The sequence below is a fragment of the Spinacia oleracea genome, chromosome 3 (genome assembly GCF_020520425.1).
Source record: "Spinacia oleracea cultivar Varoflay chromosome 3, BTI_SOV_V1, whole genome shotgun sequence".
NCBI classification, from domain to species: Eukaryota; Viridiplantae; Streptophyta; class Magnoliopsida; order Caryophyllales; family Amaranthaceae; genus Spinacia; species Spinacia oleracea.
In genome coordinates, this window is record NC_079489.1 from 88,600,575 (window position 1) to 88,622,209 (window position 21,635).

At 38.5% G+C, this 21,635-nt stretch overlaps 2 protein-coding genes and 1 long non-coding RNA gene across 3 annotated transcripts; all 3 read right to left on the bottom strand.

The window, feature by feature from the left end:
- Window positions 1–2,194: 2,194 nt before the first annotated feature.
- On the bottom strand, window positions 2,195–3,642 carry LOC130470428 (uncharacterized). Its single transcript, XR_008930722.1, has 5 exons — window positions 3,441–3,642; window positions 3,141–3,344; window positions 2,772–3,052; window positions 2,585–2,686; window positions 2,195–2,449 (listed from the first exon to the last, which is right to left on the bottom strand). It is a non-coding gene; the product is annotated as an uncharacterized lncRNA (long non-coding RNA).
- Window positions 3,643–5,635: 1,993 nt separating this feature from the next.
- On the bottom strand, window positions 5,636–6,372 carry LOC130469845 (uncharacterized). The gene is made up of 3 exons (XM_056839353.1): window positions 6,269–6,372; window positions 5,876–6,151; window positions 5,636–5,788 (listed from the first exon to the last, which is right to left on the bottom strand). The coding sequence occupies exons 2-3, from the start codon at window positions 6,080–6,082 to the stop codon at window positions 5,636–5,638; spliced, it is 360 nt and encodes a 119-aa protein (XP_056695331.1). The 5' UTR covers window positions 6,083–6,151; window positions 6,269–6,372.
- A 294-nt stretch (window positions 6,373–6,666) lies between these two features.
- LOC130469846 (uncharacterized) lies at window positions 6,667–16,676 on the bottom strand. Its single transcript, XM_056839354.1, has 6 exons — window positions 16,395–16,676; window positions 15,545–15,652; window positions 11,612–11,713; window positions 7,256–7,574; window positions 6,927–7,157; window positions 6,667–6,801 (listed from the first exon to the last, which is right to left on the bottom strand). The coding sequence occupies exons 4-6, from the start codon at window positions 7,556–7,558 to the stop codon at window positions 6,667–6,669; spliced, it is 669 nt and encodes a 222-aa protein (XP_056695332.1). The 5' UTR covers window positions 7,559–7,574; window positions 11,612–11,713; window positions 15,545–15,652; window positions 16,395–16,676.
- Window positions 16,677–21,635: the final 4,959 nt, after the last annotated feature.

Sequence of the window (21,635 nt, forward strand, 5' to 3'; positions counted from 1 at the left end):
TACTAGATCGATCGCGATTATCTGATTTAGATTGTTTTAAGGGACCTAGCATGATAATCCAATTTCCCAACACATTATCTTTGTTAGGCATGATAGAACAATCAGATTTAATTAGTTTAACAGTTCATAAAAAGGGCGAGGAAAGCAATTAAACCATGGAAAAGGGACACATTACGACGCACCCTTGAGAGGTGCGTCACGGTTCTCAGAAAACTAACCACTTTGACTTTGCTATTTCTCCTTTTATTTAACGAATCTCAAACTACGGGACATGATACGTTCTGTTCGATTTTTGGATCGATTGCGACAGAACGCGTGATCAATTTCGCAGCGTGTTGGATCGATTTCGCAGGCTTAGGGGTTAGAGTCAATACTCAGAATATGAAAGAGTTCGTGGAAAGATAGAATTGTAGAACTCTAATCCACGAGGAATTAGGAAAGAACACGTCCCAGGTAATTTCAGCGCCCAGGGCTGGGCGTCAAAGATTTCGGCGCCCAGCTCTGGGCGTTGAAAATAGGATCCAGGCAATTTCAGCGCCCAGGGCTGGGCGTTGAAATTGATGTTTGGGCCGTTTCTTTGTCAGATTCGGACTCTTAGAATCCGGAGTGTATGAGACTTTAATCGAGTATTTTAGTGCGTATTAATTTTATGACGAGATGCGTCTGGGCCCGTTACGAACTCTAGGCTCGTTAGGATTTTAATTAATACGTAACTCTTATTTTCGAATCGTATTAGGAATAGGATTCTCTCGCAATTTCTATCTCATTTAGGATTTATGTTGGAGTGCAACACCTAATTCTGACAGGTTTCTATCTTTTATGACTTGCCACTTTTAACAACTACCCATTACGGCAGTTACTATTTTTAGTAGGTTTCCATAAATAGCAGGTTTCTATAAATAGCAGGTTTCGGGTGAAATGAAAAGGGGAATTGAGATTCGTTATTTTATAGGAGATGCGTTGTCAAGTGGAGATTTACGTTCTCATCATCGAACCTTCCCTTTCGGAAATGGGGACAAAAGTAAGTGTCTATAGTTAGCCCCCACTTTGACTGAGTCTTGGAGTAAGACGATGGTCAAAGTATTAGACGGAGTGCGCCACACAAGTCATGGTGACTTGCTTTTGCGAGGGTCTCACGAGCCCCCGAGTGATAACATTTGACTTAAGGGTCATCACTGGAAGTGTCGACATATCCCTCACGTGTCGTTGGGATTTGTCAACGGATAGTATAGAAACTCCCTCACTTTGTCATTGGAAGTATATAAAGAAGCGTAGAAACTCCCTCAGTTTGTCATTGGGAGTAGCTACAGATGTTTTCAAAATCAAAGCTATAAAGTGTAATTGGGCCTGGCCAAGCCCAATCACGAGGTAAAAATGTTTTTAAAGATTCTCATTTTCAGGGCTAGCTAAACGAGGAAACCCCCTTGTTTTTATGGGACGTAAAACGAAGGAAAATCCAGCACATCGTTCTTTTTTGAAAAAACGAAAAAACCAATCCTTTGATTTTATGGAAAAGGGAAAACCAGAAAAAGTTATCACTGCAGCGACTAAGGACCTGCGCGGTTAGTGACGCAAATCCCGCCCGTTGAAGGTGGGCGAGGCTGTCCGTTGAGGGTGGACGCCCCGTCCGATAGAAGTGAACGAATCTATTTCGGATTTTTCATGAAATACCCCCGAGGTTTGCTTTAATCACTAGTAGAAAAAACCCTTATTGCAGCGGGCTTTTAGACCCCTGTTGCAGCGTACATCGTATGCTGCAACTGGGGGGCCTGCAACAAGTCTGAACTTGTTGCAGCGTACATGTTCGCTGCAAAAAGTGATTTGTTGCAGCGGGCTTTTAGATGTACGCTGCAACAAGTGCCAAAAAATTGGCAAAATTTTGGACTTGTTGCAGCGTACATATAAAAGCCCGCTGCAACAGACCCAACTTTTTGCAGCGTACATTTATTTGTACGCTGCAACAAGTCTGAATTACTCAATTTTTTGCAGCGTACATTTATTTGTACGCTGCAACAAGTCTGAATTTTTGCGAAATTTTTTTCCCTTGTTGCAGCGTACAACATATATGTACGCTGCAAAAAAGCACTTTTGGCGGGAAAATTCTAATTTTGTTTAGGGATACCTAGAGTGCCTTGCACCAAATATAGAAACCTGTCAAAACAATAATAGAATAACGCAACCTGTATAACAAATATAAAAACAACAACTGGAGTTTTGTATATATCCCAAAACCAAAAGTGCACATACCGATACATTTAAATACATTTACGTTCCAATTTCAAAGTACGCATACATTTTAACATAAAAGATTGTTCTATAACATCTAAACCAACACGATCAAGCGCCATCAGGTCAATAATAAATACTTGGTGGTAAAAAACTTCGCCCATTGCTCACGAACCACATCAATTTCCTCACTAGCATAAGGCGCAGTCCTCGGAGTATAGACCTTACAAAAACAAAAAATTGATGGAGCATATATTAGATCGATTAAATGCAAATGAAATGTCACATTTTAACATTCAAGCAACTAATGACAATGTATTAATAGTCTAGAATACGAATCAATTAGTTACTTAATTACCTCATCTAGCCGGCCTTCATAGTCATGTTGTAACGTGACTATCTCTAACATGAACTTCATAACGTAATAGCCACACTCAGTTCCGCCGATTTGTTGAGCACACTGATTAAGAAACATAATACTTTATCTTGCAAGGCCAATAATTAATAAAAACAAAGCAAAAAGCTAATTAAGAAACATGTTATACCTCTATATGAATGGGTTTACACGACTTAAAACTCGTTTTATTCGGACAACGCCCACCATTGCACTTGTACACTTGGTATGCCCTAGAAAATTAACGAAACATGGGTACTCATGAATATGATTTTGGCTTAGGTTTCTTAAAGACTAATGTAATTTGTAAGCAAAAGAACTTACAAACTCAAGATTCCCCATGCATAATCTGTTCGACGTGGATCTCTAGCAGAATCGAAAATATATACATAACCTCTACGTAGGTCCATCACGTATAAATTCCAATGATTTCTGTATAATTTATAAATGATATATTAAATATTTAATAACAATAATAATTAATATTTTATATGAAACTTATATAATATAACACACTTACTCTTGATTATATGGGATTAAAAACCAATTAGTTAGGTTAGGATTACCCATCTTCTCCTTTTCAATTTCAGCTTGGAAAATGTTTTTCAAATACATTGTTGGCGCTCCAGGGTCGGCCTTGATTCTAGTGCTTGACATAATCTCGGGACAAATGAACGAAATCCGAGACATTTCAAATGATTTGGCATGATCGTGCAATAAACACCTACAAAATAAACAAGATTACACTATTAAGATCGATAAAGAGAAAAAACTTCAAAGAAATAATAGTTTTATTAACAACAATAAAACATTTAATTACAATATGTAGACTTGGATCGCTGAAATGTTTAAGCACGCCCCGCGAAGGAACTCTCCTATATCAGACGCAGTTATGTATGTTTCTTGATCAAAATCCGAGTGCCAAACTGAGGCCGCCAATGGGATGGTAGTATTATCATATATATCATCAGGCGCCGAAGTCATGATAAACTGCAAGTATTTGCATGATGGGCCAAGACCTTGAATTGCATCGTGTACAAGTCCCGCTTTCTTGCTTTTGGTGGTTGATTCTTGTGTTTTACGATCACAACTACCCACGACCTCTAAGTTGGACTTAGGCTTAGAATTCGACTTCTTTGGATGCGAAAATTCCTATAACAATAGTCAATTAACATTAGTCATATAATAAGAATCAAATGAGTCATTAGGTTCTTTAGTTCAAATTTGGGAGCGAAAATGTCATTTTAGCTCAATATATGACCTATAACGACCCAACGAGCCATAAATGTGCATAAATAGGTTCGAATGAGTTTTAGAAACTTAAAACTATGCATATTAGTCGTGTAATAAGAATCAAATGAGTCCTTAGGTTCTTTAGTTCAAAGTTGGGAGCGAAAATGTCATTTTAGGTCTATATATGATCTATAACGACCCAACGAGCCATAAATGTGCATAATTAGGTTCGAATGAGTTTTAGAAACTTAAAACTATGCATATTAGTCATGTAATAGGATTAAAATGAGTGTTTAGGTTCTTTAGTTCAAAGTTGGGAGCGAAAATGTCATTTTAGCTCTATATATGACATATAACGACCCAACGAGCCATAAATGTGCATGAATAGGTTCGAATGAGTTTTAGAAACTTAAAACTATGCATATTAGTCATGTAATAAGAATAAAATGAGTCATTAGGTTCTTTAGTTCAAATTTTGGAGCGAAAATGTCATTTTAGCTCAATATATGACCTATAACGACCCAACGAGCCTTAAATGTGCATACATAGGTTCGAATGAGTTTTAGAAACTTAAAACTATGCATATTAGTCATGTAATAAGAATCAAATGAGTCCTTAGGTTCTTTAGTTCAAAGTTGGGAGCGAAAATGTCATTTTAGGTTAATATATGACCTATAACGACCCAACGAGCCTTAAATGTGCATAATTAGGTTCGAATGAGTTTTAGAAACTTAAAACTATGCATATTAGTCGTGTAATAAGAATCAAATGAGTCCTTAGGTTCTTTAGTTCAAAGTTGGGAGCGAAAATGTCATTTTAGCTCTATATATGACATATAACGACCCAACGAGCCTTAAATGTGCATGAATAGGTTCGAATGAGTTTTAGAAACTTAAAACTATGCATATTAGTCATGTAATAAGAATAAAATGAGTCATTAGGTTCTTTAGTTCAAAGTTGGGAGCGAAAATGTCATTTTAGCTCTATATATGACCTATAACGACCCAACGAGCCATAAATGTGCATAAATAGGTTGGAATGAGTTTTAGAAACTTAAAACTATGCATATTAGTCATGTAATAGGATTAAAATGAGTGTTTAGGTTCTTTAGTTCAAAGTTGGGAGCGAAAATGTCATTTTAGCTCTATATATGACCTTTAACGACCCAACGAGCCTTAAATGTGCATAAATAGGTTGGAATGAGTTTTAGAAACTTAAAACTATGCATATTAGTCATGTAATAGGATTAAAATGAGTGTTTAGGTTCTTTAGTTCAAAGTCGGGAGCGAAAATGTCATTTTAGCTCTATATATGACCTTTAACGACCCAACGAGCCTTAAATGTGCATAAATAGGTTCGAATGAGTTTTAGAAACTTAAAACTATGCATATTAGTCATGTAATAGGATTAAAATGAGTGTTTAGGTTCTTTAGTTCAAAGTTGGGAGCGAAAATGTCATTTTAGCTCTATATATGACCTTTAACGACCCAACGAGCCTTAAATGTGCATAAATAGGTTCGAATGAGTTTTAGAAACTTAAAACTATGCATATTAGTCATGTAATAAGAATCAAATGAGTCCTTAGCTTCTTTAGTTCAAATTTGGGAGCGAAAATGTCATTTTAGCTCAATATATGACCTATAACGACCCAACGAGCCTTAAATGTGCATAAATAGGTTCGAATGAGTTTTAGAAACTTAAAACTATGCATATTAGTCGTGTAATAAGAATCAAATGAGTCCTTAGGTTCTTTAGTTCAAAGTTGGGAGCGAAAATGTCATTTTAGGTTCGAATGAGTTTTAGAGGGTTTACCTTGGATGGTAAGTCTGTTGTCTTCTTTTGGGCCGCTAACACCGTTGTCTTTTTCTTGGAGCTACCATCCCTCTCTTTAGAAACATTAGACTTGGACTTCTTTTTAGGAGGTGAAATACAATCCTTTAAAATTCAACAAAAACAAGAGTAGGTAAGATGTCGAATGTGCTTGCGTGAACATATACATTCTAAACAATAAAACATATATACCTCGCCGTCTTCGAAAATCACTAAGTGTATGGGCCATTGCACAAAACTACCCAGAGCACCGCCTAAGTTAGTGAAACCATCTCCCGTAGGTACCGGAAGAATATCATCAACATGTCCGTCGTAAACAAAATCAACTTGGACTTTATAGTGACCAGGCTTCATCGATGTAAAATGTTGGGGCAATGCACCATCTGAGGGTTGTACCATACCATCCGCCACGACAATGTTGTTGCCTGAAACTTTCTCCTCAAGGGCAAGACGACATGGAGTCCTTTCCTTCATAAACAAAGGTTTCAATGCAACTTTGTAAGTGATACAGATTATTAAGTAAATGTCAACTAAAAACATAAAAGGATCAAGCAACTATGTTAAAAAAGAGTGACTACGTCGTACCTTTAGCTCGCGTGGTTGCGGCACTAAGATGTGACGAGTGGTTCTTGTAGCACTAACATCAAGGTCAACTCTGGCAGAATCATTTAAGTGGAGGTCATCAGGTATCGGGGGTAGAAATGGAGTTTAGTTGTCCTGTTTTTAACAAGGTGCTTAGTTGCTTTTGGAGGGCCTCTGCCACCCTCTTCTCTACCCTTTTCTCTAATTCACCTTCAAACTCCTTTTTCACAGAAGCTCTGATTGATTCGTAATTTTCTGATGAAGCTTCACCATGGTCACTTCTACTATGTCGAATACACGGACCGAAAGCCTTTTTGATACCAACCATGCCACCTGTTCCCTTGACACGCCCACGATGATCTTTTTTCCCTATAGCTTTAGTGAGGGCATCCTCACCCTGTTCAAAAGAAAGATGTATCTGGTGGAAGTCGTCCATCCTTTATCCAATCTAGTCGCTTTCTATTATAACCCTTTTGGCCGGTGCGATGTGGGTTCTTGTTGCATGATGCACTTTTCCTCGCCTTTTCACTACGAAGCTGTCAAAGACAACATAAAAAGATGGAAATAAATGTTTTTTCTGATAACTTTTTGTCCTAGAACCAATGTCAGTTTGCTACATGAAAAACTCTTTAAGGACAAGTTAAAGAAATATTATCATTACCAATGACTCTGGCAGGAAATAATGTTTAACAAAAGTCTTCCAATCATCCTCTGTGATATGGTTGTAGACATCCCAAGGCATCTTGTTTGTTTGATTTTTTGGCTTCTTTTCCTTCATAGTTATCCATCGGCGCACCAACTTGCTCTTGAAACAACTAAATCGTTTCGCCACACAAGAATGAAAATATTTCTCCCTCGAATGATTAGAATCATCAGTAATGTGGAACATAAGCTGTTAATAATTAAAAAAAGTTAAATTATAAAAATAGTATTTAAATCAAATTAAATAATCCCTAAAATATACAAATCAAGTTAATATCCAATGCTTACCTTAGTCTCCTCCCAAAACCCCTTCTTGATTTGCTCATCTACCTTTGGATATAATGGGACGTTAATATTAATTCTAGTAGCACAACTCCCAACTTGCTTCCCGTATTCATGAGACCATTGTCCATCGGGGACATTATATACATTATACTCAAGGAACATAGGATTAGCGACTTTAACACCTTTTGACGGACCACGGCCTTTAATGGTCTTTGTAATCGTACTAACATCTTGTGATTCGTCACGCGTTGTGGGAGTCTTGCCACCTTCTGATTCATGCCTAACAACAATTTGGTTTTCATTCATCGTACCTATGTTGTTCCTGCATCAAGTAAAACATACAGAAGAGTGGTTACAAAATGTGCGCGCAGCAGCAAATCAGTGCTCTAGCATACAGAAGGATATCAGATCAGTGCAGATATCACAGATCAGATCAGCACTGATCAGTGCAGATCAGATCAGCACTGATCTGCACTGATCAGATCAGCACAGATCAGCACAGATCAGTGCTGATCAGATCTGCACTGATCAGTGCTGATCTGATCTGCACTGATCAGTGCTGATCTGATCTGTGATATCTGCACTTCTCTGTTCTGCACTGATCTGATCAGTGCTGATCTGATCTGCACAGATCAGTGCAGAACAGATCAGCACAGATCAGTGCAGAACAGATCAGCACAGATCAGTGCTGATCTGATCTGCACTGATCTGTGCTGACCTGATCTGCAATGTTCCCCCCTTGTTGATTTTGTTCGAATTATAACAATATGACTGTTGCATCTGCAGCTTGAGACAGGTAGTCAGGTAAGTCCATTTTTTTAAAGTGAAACCATAGAGGAACAATTGACACTATTTTAACCAAATATTTGGTTAATAAAATTTCATCAAGGATTTGCAGATGCTAGTTTTATGGCAGTCAGAAGAGATAAATCAAGGTCAATTTTGAAACAACAGCAACTAACAGTACCACTCCCCACCAATTTTAAGTCTCTAGTTTGTGCAAAGGGGATCATGCAAAAGAGATGGCACTAATTGAAGAATGAACGAGAAATTTAAGTGTAAATATGTCAAAGCTCAACATAATGGAAAATCAATAAGAACAGCATAGAGAGAAAGAAATTTAGGGGCTGTTTGGTTCCCCAGACTTCCCCCTGGACTTGGATTCCCCCAAATTTCTATCAGTCTCTCATTGGTCAATGACTCAATGGTCACCACCATCATCCCAAATCAATCCACCCCACCCCACCATCACCTCACCACCACTATCACCGTCACCTCACTAGTCACCACTAAAGCAACTCTCACTTCCACCCACCATGGATACATCACCAGAAAAACCAACCTTCACATCCCTTCCTTGATCCATTTCACCCCTTTTCCCTCTTTTTATTCCTCTCCGCTTTTTGTTAGGGACCAAAACATCGCTTTACAATGTAATTGAACAATTGATAGAATACTAAGTTGACACATGCTCCGGCCTTCAAAGAATCAAATCATATCAAAGAATTTGAACTCTATAGCAGCAACAAGCCAACAAGCATGAAAAATTATATATGTGGAATGCACTGATCTGTGCAGATCTGATCAGCATAGATCAGTGCTGATCAGATCAGCACTGATCTGTGCTGATCTGTTCTGCACTGATCAGATCTGCAGAACAGATCAGCACAGATCAGTGCTGATCTGATCTGCACTGATCTGTGCAGATCAGATCAGCACAGATCAGTGCAGAACAGATCAACACAGATCAGTGCTACCCTCATCTGATCTGCATTGATCTGTGCTGATCTGATCTGCAATGTTCTTTGTCATTCTTGGTGTGTTTGTTGAGGCAATATGAGAATGCAGGGCAGCTAACTCATTCTATAAACAAGTTCTATTAATCTAGTATAGTACGGAGTAGTATGTAAGTTAGATCGTAAAATGAAATTATGTAATTGAGTTTCACTTAAACTCAAGCAACAATGATTAAGAAACTTAATGAGGAAATCTGACAATCTCACTTCTCTTATATCATGAAATCATATACTCATATGAGATAAGTCTAGAAAACACCACTTATGCTAAAATGAGGCATTTTCGCTCCCAGCTATGAACTAACGAACATAAGGACTCATTTTAACCTTTTAAATGATTAATATGATTAATTTTAACTTTCCAAGACTCGATCCGATCTATTTATTCACATTAGAGACTTGTTTGGTCGTTGTGGTTCATATTTATGATAAAATGAGGCATTTTTGCTCCCAACTATGAACTAAAGAACCTAAGAACTCATTTTTAGGCTAATATGACACTTTCGCTCCCAACTTTGAACTAACAAACCTAAACACTCATTTTAATCCTTTTAAATGATTAATATGATTAGTTTTAACTTTCCTAGACTCAATCCAATCAATTTATGCCATTTGAGACTTGTTTGGTCGTTATGGTTCATATTTATGCTAAAATAAGACATTTTCGCTCCCAACTTTGAACTAACAAACCTAAACACTCATTTTAATCCTATTACATGACTAATATGCATAGTTTTAAGTTTCTAAAACTCATTCCAACCTATTTATGCACATTTAAGGCTCGTTGGGTCGTTATAGGTCATATATAGAGCTAAAATGACATTTCCGCTCCCAACTTTGAACTAAAGAACCTAAACACTCATTTTAATCCTATTACATGACTAATATGCATAGTTTTAAGTTTCTAAAACTCATTCCAACCTATTTATGCACATTTAAGGCTCGTTGGGTCGTTAAAGGTCATATATAGAGCTAAAATGACATTTTCGCTCCCAACTTTGAACTAAAGAACCTAAACACTCATTTTAATCCTATTACATGACTAATATGCATAGTTTTAAGTTTCTAAAACTCATTCCAACCTATTTATGCACATTTAAGGCTCGTTGGGTCGTTATAGGTCATATATAGAGCTAAAATGACATTTCCGCTCCCAACTTTGAACTAAAGAACCTAAACACTCATTTTAATCCTATTACATGACTAATATGCATAGTTTTAAGTTTCTAAAACTCATTCCAACCTATTTATGCACATTTAAGGCTCGTTGGGTCGTTAAAGGTCATATATAGAGCTAAAATGACATTTTCGCTCCCAACTTTGAACTAAAGAACCTAAACACTCATTTTAATCCTATTACATGACTAATATGCATAGTTTTAAGTTTCTAAAACTCATTCCAACCTATTTATGCACATTTAAGGCTCGTTGGGTCGTTATAGGTCATATATAGAGCTAAAATGACATTTCCGCTCCCAACTTTGAACTAAAGAACCTAAACACTCATTTTAATCCTATTACATGACTAATATGCATAGTTTTAAGTTTCTAAAACTCATTCCAACCTATTTATGCACATTTAAGGCTCGTTGGGTCGTTAAAGGTCATATATAGAGCTAAAATGACATTTCCGCTCCCAACTTTGAACTAAAGAACCTAAACACTCATTTTAATCCTATTACATGACTAATATGCATAGTTTTAAGTTTCTAAAACTCATTCCAACCTATTTATGCACATTTAAGGCTCGTTGGGTCGTTAAAGGTCATATATAGAGCTAAAATGACATTTCCGCTCCCAACTTTGAACTAAAGAACCTAAACACTCATTTTAATCCTATTACATGACTAATATGCATAGTTTTAAGTTTCTAAAACTCATTCCAACCTATTTATGCACATTTAAGGCTCGTTGGGTCGTTAAAGGTCATATATAGAGCTAAAATGACATTTTCGCTCCCAACTTTGAACTAAAGAACCTAAACACTCATTTTAATCCTATTACATGACTAATATGCATAGTTTTAAGTTTCTAAAACTCATTCCAACCTATTTATGCACATTTATGGCTCGTTGGGTCGTTATAGGTCATATATAGAGCTAAAATGACATTTTCGCTCCCAACTTTGAACTAAAGAACCTAATGACTCATTTTATTCTTATTACATGACTAATATGCATAGTTTTAAGTTTCTAAAACTCATTCGAACCTATTCATGCACATTTATGGCTCGTTGGGTCGTTATATGTCATATATAGAGCTAAAATGACATTTCCGCTCCCAACTTTGAACTAAAGAACCTAAACACTCATTTTAATCCTTTTAAATGATTAATATGATTAGTTTTAACTTACCTAGACTCAATTCAATCAATTTATGCCATTTGAGACTTGTTTGGTAGTTATGGTTCATATTTATGCTAATTTAGTCAACTAAGGTCAATTTAGGTCAATTTATTCAACTAAGGTCAATTTAAGCCCGCTCGTTTTGATTTAGGTCATTCTAGCTCAAGATTAGGAGACATGTTAATTAGCGCAACACTAGGAGAAAACGCACAACTCACCAAAAGTAAATACGTGCTTTATTTTCCGATTCTGAGAACTTCTGAAAAGACACAAATCACCGAAAGCTTCTGAAAATTTCTGACTCGGGGATCTCAAGTCATCTGCACAGAAAGTTAGAAAACTTTGGTCAGGAACAAAAGTAAGATGTGGAAGTACAGTAAGAATTAAAGAAAGCTAGAAAAGTATAATCATGAACACAATGGAAGTATAAAATAAGAATTAAAGATGTGGAAGTACAAACTACACCTTCCTAAATGCTAGAAAAGATACATTTAATCTGATATTCAGTTAGCTAGAATTACCTATTCCCAGAAGCCAACTCATCTTATTCATTTACGGTTTACAACCCAAATTCCTTCCCTATGATCTGTGCGCATATGATTAGTATTATTTGCATCTTCCTCCTCCGGTAACGGTTGAACAGCCGTTGGTAACAGGGGTGTTTCATCGTACTTGTCATACTCATCTTCATCCACAACATCATCAATACCCAGAATATTTCTCTTGCCTTGGGCAACTGCACGCCATATAGGATCAACATTGTCTACCACATAGAAAATTTGCTTAGCTTGTGATGCTAGAATGAATGGCTCGTCACTATCACTTAATCGATCAAAGTTAACCAATGTTAAACCAGGAAAAATTTCATCTTGTTTCACCCCATTATGGTTGTTGGCCCACTTGCACCGGAATACAGGGATCGTAAATTTGTTGTAATCAAGCTCCCATATTTCTTCGATAACACCATAATATGATTGTGTCGCATCAACCGGTCTTCTATCCTTGGCGCTTGCATAGACCCTAGATGCTGCAACATGCTTCACTCCACTATTCTGCACCACACTCTTTTCATCTTGTCTTCTAGTGTAGAATGTGAACCCATTGATATCATACCCTTCATAAGACAGAACACATAGTCGAGGACCTCGAGCTAACCACTGGACCATTTCAGAAACATCTAGATTTTTTTTCATTTCCTCGGCTACTTCCTTCTTAAACCAATCAACAAATGTGCGATTATGTTCTTGCATCAACGCTCTTTCCTTCAACTTAGGATTCTTTTGTTGCAATTCTAGCAAATGCTTATCTATGTAAGGATTGACCTCGGTAAGATGCTGCAACACACAAAGATGTGCCTTATTCTTCCTTTCAGATGGAGGCGAGATCACATTTTTACCAATTACCCCATGCCCTTCAAGCCTCCCTGCATGACGAGATTTTGGAAGACCTATTTGCTCAAGCCTTGTTAAGAATTCAGCTACATATTGAGATATCTCTTCCTCAAGGACTCCCCGAATGATACTACCCTCCGGCCTTGCCCGATTCTTTGTTTTGTCCTTTAAATGCCCAAAAAATCTCTCAAAAGGATACATCCATCTTAAGAACACCGGACCACATAACTTGATTTCTCGAACTAAATGGACAATTAAGTGCACCATAATATCAAAGAAAGATGGTGGAAAGTACATTTCAAATCGACACAAAGTTTCAACAATATCATTGTGCAAAGAATCTAATTTCTCCGGATCAATCACTTTAGCACATATAGAATTGAAAAACACACAAAGTTTTGTTATAACATGTCTCACGTGTTTCGGCAATATCCCACGAAGTGCAATTGGCAAAAACACATTAATCATTACATGGCAATCATGAGACTTCATACCAACCAACCTAAGGTCCGAGAGAGATACTAGGCGCTTTACATTCGACGAATATCCCGAGGGAACCTTAATTCCATGTAAGCACTCACAAAACTGCTTCTTCTCCTTTCTTGACATTGTGTAACACGCTGGAGGCAGATAAGTCTTAGTACCACCCGCACCAGATTTTTCAACAGGCCACAAATCTGGTCGAATATTCCTCTTTTTCATATCTTTCCGCACATTCTCATTGTCCTTAGTCTTTCCAGGCATGTTTAGCAAAGTCCCAATGATAGCATCGCACACATTTTTCTCAATGTGCATTACATCGAGACAATGCCTAACCGACAAATCTCTCCAGTAGGGAAGATCCCATAATGGAGATACTTTCTTCCACAAAACACCCTTTTTAGACTTGGACTTGTAGCACTTGCCGTATTTGGTTTCAACATTTTTTATTCGTTCATAAACCTGTGATCCTGTCAAAGGCGTACGAGCTACTCTTTCCTCGGTGAACCCATTGAATTCTTTCTTCTTCTTACGATAAGGGTGATATCGACTGAGGTGCTTCCTGAAATCTGGGTAAACATTTTTCTTGAAATTATGCAACCATGTGGGCTTCATGTCCTCTTCACATATAGGGCATGCTTGTTCTCCTTTGGTTTTGTATCCAGACAAGTTTCCATATGCCGGAAAATCATTTATGGTACAAAAAACCATAGCTCGCAATGTAAAGCTTGAATTGGTGTGTGCATCGAACATTGAAACACCTTCATTCCACAATAATTTCAAATCATCTATGAGTGGAGCCAGGTACACATCTATGTCATTTCCAGGTTGCTTAGGCCCCGAGATGAGGAGTGATAACATGATATGCTTCCGCTTCATACACAGCCATGGAGGAAGATTATAAATTGCTAGAAGAACCGGCCATGTGCTATGTTGACTGCTTAGAGTTCCATATGGATTCACACCATCTGCACATAAAGCAAGCCTTAGATTTCTAACCTCCTTACCAAATTTAGGATATTTCTTATCAATATTTCTCCATTGAACAGAATCTGCAGGATGACGAAGGAGTCCATCTTTCTTCCTCACTTCCGCATGCCACCTTAAGTTTTTTGCTTGTTTCTTCAATGAAAACATACGCTCAAACCTAGGTATGATTGGAAGATACCACAAAGACTTAGCAGGCGGGCCCCTCTTAGCTGAATTTGCCCCTTTGCGTTTGTAACGAGATGCGCCGCATGTTGGACACTCATCCAAATGTTCATGCTCTTTTCTGTAAAGGATACAATCATTTGGGCAAGCATCTATCTTGTCGACCTCTAAGCCTAAGGGACACATCAATTTCCTGGCATAATAGGTAGAGGTGGGGATATCATTCCCTTCCGGCAAAAATTCACCTACCCACTCCAATAAGGTGTCAAAGTGTTCATCTCTCCAACCACCTTTACATTTGAGGTTGTAAAGTATTGGCACACATTCCAACTTGCTGAATTTTGTACAACCGGGATACAATGGAGTTTCAGCAGCCTTTGATACTTGTTCGAACATCTGAGGTCGTTCGTCCAAGTGATCTTTCAGCCCATCCATCATCTCATTTATTTCATCATCTTCTTCCTCATCATCATCCGTCTCATTATTCTCATAAATATCATCATCACTCTCATTACTCTGAACATCAAATTCATGGACACTAGAACTTGGACGATCAGGTATTGTTTCACCATGCCAAAACCAAACATGGTAATCTTGCTTAAACCCACGGCGAAATAAATGATCCTCAATTTCATCAATGTCACCTAACCGCTTGATATTGTTACAATCACGGCAGGACAATAGATTTTTTCGGCTTTTGTACTCCGTTGGTGTGCTAAAGCACATCTAATGAACTCTGCGACCCCACTCAAGTATTCTGCCGTAGTATGGTCACCATACATCCAACGACGACTCATTACTAATAACAACAACAAAAGGTTCCACACATAAACACATATATTAAGAAGTCACAAAATCATTAAGAAGTTCCGCAAATCTTTGGTTACATCATTTAAGTTTATCAATGCTTCACTGAAGTGATATTAGAAGTCCAAAAACAGTCCTAATAAGTAAAACGGAATGGATACTTAAGCATAGAATACTAATGTACACGTTTTATTATTACACTTACTATACTTATCCAAATTTTATTTATCGTAAAAATGATATGCACTTACTGTACTATTGATTTCAACTTTCAAAAGAGGAAAAGAGAAATTTTATGAAGATAATTAGATATATCAATACCTTATGCAATTGTTGAAATTCGAACAAGCACGATGATAGATTATGCTGGCAGTACGATCATCGCCCCTCTCTTCAACCATATGCGTATCTACCCATCTTCACAATTAACTGCAAATAAAAGAAATAATTGAAAAACAGCCAAAAAAATCAAAATAAAAACGAAAATCAAAACGAAAATCAAAACGAAAATCAAAACGAAAATCAAAACGAAAATCAAACGAAAATAGTTCGAGGGCCAAATTCAGATATTTCTCATAGAATGCATGTAACAGGAAATTAACTATCTACCACATCACCACGTAGCAATCACATTATTCAAGTTATTGGCATTAACGCAGCATTCAAGTGCGGAACTAAGTGCTTACGTAACCTCGGGGAAGGAAGAAGGGTAATGCCAGAATAAAATCCTGTAACCTCGGGGAAGGAAGAAGGGAACTAAGGGCCTGATACTACTGATCTAAGTGATGTATTCAACACTTTGAGCATACTTGGAAATTAAAAAAATTAAAAAAAAAAAGGTAATCCAAAAGCCTCTTGGAAATCAGCAAAATAACATCCAAACAACAGTCTGAAGGGGTGAGTAGCAGTCAGCAACAGCCTTAGGCCATTCCCCATTACTTGGAAACATAGTGGCTGTGTGCTTTTTAAAGAAATAGATCTATACTCGGAAACATAGCAATCCCCATTTACTTCGTTGGGTCGTTAAGTTTCAAAAACGAAAATCAAAACGAAAATCAAAACGAAAATCAAAAACGAAAATCAAAAACAATAATCAAAACGAAAATCAAAACCTAAAATTGAACCCTAATCTGAAAACGAAAATAAAAACGAAAATAAAAATTGAACACACCATACCACCGGAACCACGACGCCGAGCAACCACCGGAACCACGACGCGACGGGGAGATGCTGAACCACGGAACCAAGACAGCGACGCAGGGCTGAACCACGGAACCACGGAACCAAGACAGCGACGCAGGGCTGAACCACGACGCGACGGGGAGATGAGCAACCAACGGAACCAAGACAGCGACGCAGGGCTGAGCAACTCTTGGGTTCGACGGCGACGCGAGCTGAGTTCGACGGCGACCTTGGATAAGCTTGGAGCTATAGCAGAGAAGGAACAGAGATATGATTGAGCGCGGTTTGTACGTTGCAACTAGGAAAGTAAAAATTTTAATTTGAAACGCGGACTTGTTGCAGCGGGCATTAACATGTACGCTGCAATAACTACGGTTTGTTGCTGCGGGCTTTTATTTTGTACGCTGCAACAACCGCATTTGTTGCGAACAACTAAAATGTACGCTGCGATAACCCTTTAAAGGGTTTGACCCGCGTTGACCGACTGGTTGTTGAAGCGTATTTATACTTGTACGCTGCAACAAGGGGGCTGCAACAGGGGTTTTTTCTACTAGTGAATGCACCAAATACCCCTAAACTTTCCAGAATGCACCAAATACCCCCGAGGTTTTAAAAAATAACCCAAAATCCCCTTAATGAGCATTTTCCGTCCATTCCGTTAAGTCTCCGTTAGCGTGAATTTACTTTTTTACCCTTCCTCAACAATTTTCTCTACTAATCCTAATATTAGCACCTAATTAAATCAATTAAACCCCTAAAAAATTAAGTAACTATTATCTAAAAAAATTAAGCCCCTAAAAATCTAATTAACTATTAAAAAAACAAAAAAAACAAAAACAAATTGACCCAAAAATATGAAGTTGCTTGCTTCTTCATTCGTCTTCACCACGCCACCATCATCTCCCAAAAAACTTCCTGCAAATTCAGATATTGCTTTGATGGTGGTGCTTGGTTCTGCAAATTCGTCTTCACCACGTCATTTTACCCCGCCCTTTTTCCTTCTCATTCTCGCCCAATTTCTCTCTCATGTTCTTCACCATCATTATCATCACAAAACCCAACCATTAAAACCAACCAAAATCAGTCTTTTTCTTCTTCCACCACCACCACCATCTCTACAATCTATTGCAAACCCAGATTATTTCAAACCCAAATTATTGCAAGAAAATCTAAATTGTTGCAAACCGCAAACAAATTGAAAATCCAGATAAATCACAAAGCATCAAAACCATCAAAATAAATCAAATTTGGAGAGAGGGAAAGACTATGGTGAGGAGACCCAAATGGCTCCCAGAACCACCACAAACGCCTAGAATCCGTGGACGAGATTGCTACGATTTTTTCGGGGTTTAGCTTTGAATTAGAGGGTTTTTTTTGAGATCTTGTTGCGAATGTTTTTGGTGATATAATCGTTGATTTTTTGCTGATTTTTCTGGGATGTAAAGGTTGATTTTCTGGATTTAAGAAAGAAAAGGAGAAGAGAAGATGAAGGGTTCCTCGGTGGTTGTGGGTGGCGATGGAGTTCACAGATTTGGAAGGAGGAGAGAGAAAAGAGCAAAGATGATGGATTTGGAGGACTAGCAGAGGGAGAGAGAAAGGAGCAGAGATGATGAAGTTTGGAGGATTGGTTTGCAGACTCCCTGGGAAGAAGGAAGAAGGAAGAAGAAGGAGACAGAACAAAGAAACGGAAAGAGAAAGAAAAAAAAGGAAAACAAAAAAAATAAAAAATATTAACGGATACTTAACAGAATGGACGGAAAATGCTCATTAAGGGCATTTTGTGTTATTTTTTAAAACCTCGGGGGTATTTGGTGCATTCTGAAAAGTTTAGGGGTATTTGGTGCATTAAAGCAAACCTCGGGGGCATTTCATGAAAAATCCGAATCTATTTTGATGTTTTGAAAATACGGACCTACGCGGTTTGTGACGTAGACCCCGCCGACCGAAGATGTCGAACCTGTCCGTTGAGGGTGGACGCCCCGTCCGATAGAAGTGGACGAATCTGTTTTGAAATTTGTTTGTGCTTTTTGAAAATAAGGACCTACGTGGTTTGTGACGTAGACCCCGCCGGCTGAAGATGGCAAGCCTATTTTGAATTCGGAAGACTTTATTTTTCGAAAACTGAGGACCCGCGCGGCTAGTGACGCAGACCCCGCCCGTTGAAGGTGGGCGAGCCCATTTTGAATTTCTTACTTTCTTTTCATTTTGCCTATGTAGAAGGGCTTTTGTGTTTACAACCTGTTGGTGGGTCGCAATATTTCCTGATTAAGTGTGTCCTATAAGTGGGCCCACACTGTGTATATTTCTATTAACGCTATATATTTTTTTTTTTAAAATACCGTTTTTTTTAGATTATCCAAACACGGGACTGCGTATAGCGTAGTCCGGGAACATGATTTTAACCTTGCACACTCTTTGTTGGAGTATATATTTTTTCGCGAGCCCCCAGGCGATTGGGCTCGTCGGTCATTTTTTTGCGTAGCTTATAACGTCTTTTAGTCATGTCTTGGGTCATGCTCGTATGTGCGAGTGACCTTTATAGTGGTATGCTATTTTGACGAAGTCGTGGAGTGCGACTTTCAGTAAGGAAATCGGCAATTTTCGAGTCGAATGGATGCGGCAGGGCCCAATAGAAGTTAGGGCTGTCTTTGAGCCTGGGTTCATTTTCGGCGCCCAGGCCTGGGCGTTGAAATAATTCACGCCCAGGTGGGGCGTTGAAAGTGTTGTTTGGGCTGGTCTTTTGATGACACAGTTGGCCTCTTGTTCATTCGTTTATTTCACTCGGAAGTTCTATGTATTCTCTTCTCTTTTGTTTTTTTCTTTATTTTTAGAACGTGATGATTTTCTTGAGAAGTCGTAGCCGATTGGTGGACTACGGTGCTTGTCGCTTTGGGGAGATTATTTTAAGGAACTGTTGCTCTTAAGGTGTACAGTTACTGCGATAGTTGGGCGAGTCTATATGGGCCGAGGAACATACCTTGAGGCGTAAGACTTTGACCGCTCTTGTTGTTGTATATTTTTCCTTTTGAACGCGTTCGTGAATGTTCGATACTTAGAATGATGATATGTATGTGCGAACGAGCGTTCATAGAATGGCGTTGTGTGCGGTCCATCAATTAGTTTGCTTGAATCAATTTTTTTTTTTGAGCAATGACTGATTTTGAATAGTTTGCTTAGAAACTTGATAGGGTTCAGGCCCATTCAAGAAGCGGGCTCAAACATCGTACCCTTTTGATTGTTCAAACATTTGCTTCAAGATTTTTTTATTTTGCTATGGTCGTTTCGTAGCTTGGAGCCCCCAAGTATGCATGATGGGATGCTTCGTTTTGGCGTACGATTTTTGTAGGTTCTTTCGAGAAAGATGCCTTGGGGTTCCGCTCGTGTAGGTGCGAGCTATCCCTTCCGTGGTAGGTAATATTTTGCTACCTTTAAATGTAGAAGTCGTGTGGCTTGCATTTTGAATTTGGGCGATAAGTAGTCTTTGCCTCTTTTACACGTGCTCTTGGTCGTGCCTACATTAGTGCAATATGCCTTACTCTCTTTTTTTAGACTTGCACTGTGGGATGGTTGAGCTTATGGTGCGACGTAGGCTTGTGTGGCCTAACGGCGTGTCTTAGAACATTTCTCCAGGTGTTGGGATATTAATTTTTTTTTTTTTGCATTGGAGTATTTCATCACACCTCGTTCAGGTGCTCGAACAAGTGTAGCACCTTCTGCGTGGGTGTACACGGCTTATTACTTCGTTCGATGCGAGGATTCATAGATGTTTCTTTCTTATTTTTATATCTGGGCAAAACTTGGCTAGCAGAAAGATTCAGCGCCCAGGCTGGGGCGTTAAAGATATCGACGCCCAGCTCTGGGCGTTGAAAATGATTTCTGGGTATATTTTGACAGTTCTTATCCTTGATTTTTTCTTTCGCTTTTGCTTTGGAACGAGGTAGACTGTGTAACGGGCGCTTGTAGGGCGAGCGCTATGTGCAGTAGTTTTTTTGGTGACTCGTGATTTTCAGTTACCCTTATTAGTGGGGTGACTTTATATATTCTAAGTAGTGCTTTGAATTTGAGAGGGGTTGTAGCCATTCTAAAGTTCGTTTTACACGATCATACCGTAAGATTGTGCCCCGATGACGTGTGTATAGCATTAGCGTCGAGAATTTGCGATAAAATCGTCATTTCGAGCATTTTAAGAGTGTTTTTCTTAAGCCCCCAATTGTAGCTACGGGATTGGCTTGGTGCTATAATGCTTGGCATACGTTTTTATGCATTCATGGCGACATGGATCATGAATAGTTTGAACCAGACTCGTTTAGTGCGAGGTACGTTCCAGTAGTGATGTCGTATTGTGCGACATTGCCATGGTCAAGGTAGTCACATGTTGAAGTATGCCTTTGACCAAAAGCTAGGTGCATTTCTTTACCCATAATCATATTTAGAAATCCCTTTGACTCACTTGCAACATCGAGATAAATGCATACTTAGCTTAAACCAACGACACTTTATTATTTTCGAAGAAGTCTTTGAAAATTATTTGAAATCCGAGTCCTACTGTGTACAATCCGAGGTGTCCTAAGTAAGTTGACTTATAGAAGGGTTCGTACAGGATTACATGAGTGAATCAAAATACTGTTACGATTTTTGGAATGCTGTCTAAGGATTTGCTGGAAGCCAGGGTGCAGGCGTCAAGGTATTACTTGTGCCCGTTTGGCATATGCTTTAGGCTTTTAGGGCCATCTTTTCCACAATTGCGGGAATATAAACCGTTTTCAAATTGACTTAGATTTACTTGGTGTATGTCTTCACAAAAGGTCAAGGTATACTTAGTTCTTTCCCTATTTTTTTCATTTCAACTTTTAGCCCCCAGTTGCTATTATGTCTTCCCATTAATGATGCTTTTAGATTTCGATTTTAGATGCCCGTGTCATGTGTCTGAGTAGGGTGAGCCTTGGTTAAGTGACAAGTCCTATTGACAATGTCTGATTTTTTTTCAAAGGGGATTTGCAAGCATTTGAATTACCGTGAATGGGTGCCCTGAGTTCGAAGGAACGATGGGGCGACGCCGTAGAACAATCCTCTTTATTGCAAGCTTACTGCCTTTATTACTTGTTGGCGATTATGACCGTGTCTAGTGGTGAAAGAAAGTCTTTAAGTGAGTTAGTTCGCTTTAGGGAGGGTCAAGTCGAGTACTTTAGAGGTCATGGACGCTTACGCTATCCCCCATTCAATTGAGGCA

What these genes read in the sequence shown, in the direction of transcription:
- LOC130469845 (XM_056839353.1), bottom strand. Translation starts at nt 6,082, where the DNA reads ATGGTACAACCCTCAGATGGTGCATTGCCCCAACATTTTACATCGATG. An exon ending in TGATTTTCGAAGACGGCGAG is followed by an intron (nt 5,789 to 5,875) that starts GTATATATGTTT and finishes TGAATTTTAAAG; the next exon opens with GATTGTATTTCACCTCCTAA.
- LOC130469846 (XM_056839354.1), bottom strand. Translation starts at nt 7,558, where the DNA reads ATGAATGAAAACCAAATTGTTGTTAGGCATGAATCAGAAGGTGGCAAG. An exon ending in GGTTTTGGGAGGAGACTAAG is followed by an intron (nt 7,158 to 7,255) that starts GTAAGCATTGGA and finishes AATTATTAACAG; the next exon opens with CTTATGTTCCACATTACTGA. An exon ending in ATTTCCTGCCAGAGTCATTG is followed by an intron (nt 6,802 to 6,926) that starts GTAATGATAATA and finishes TGTCTTTGACAG; the next exon opens with CTTCGTAGTGAAAAGGCGAG.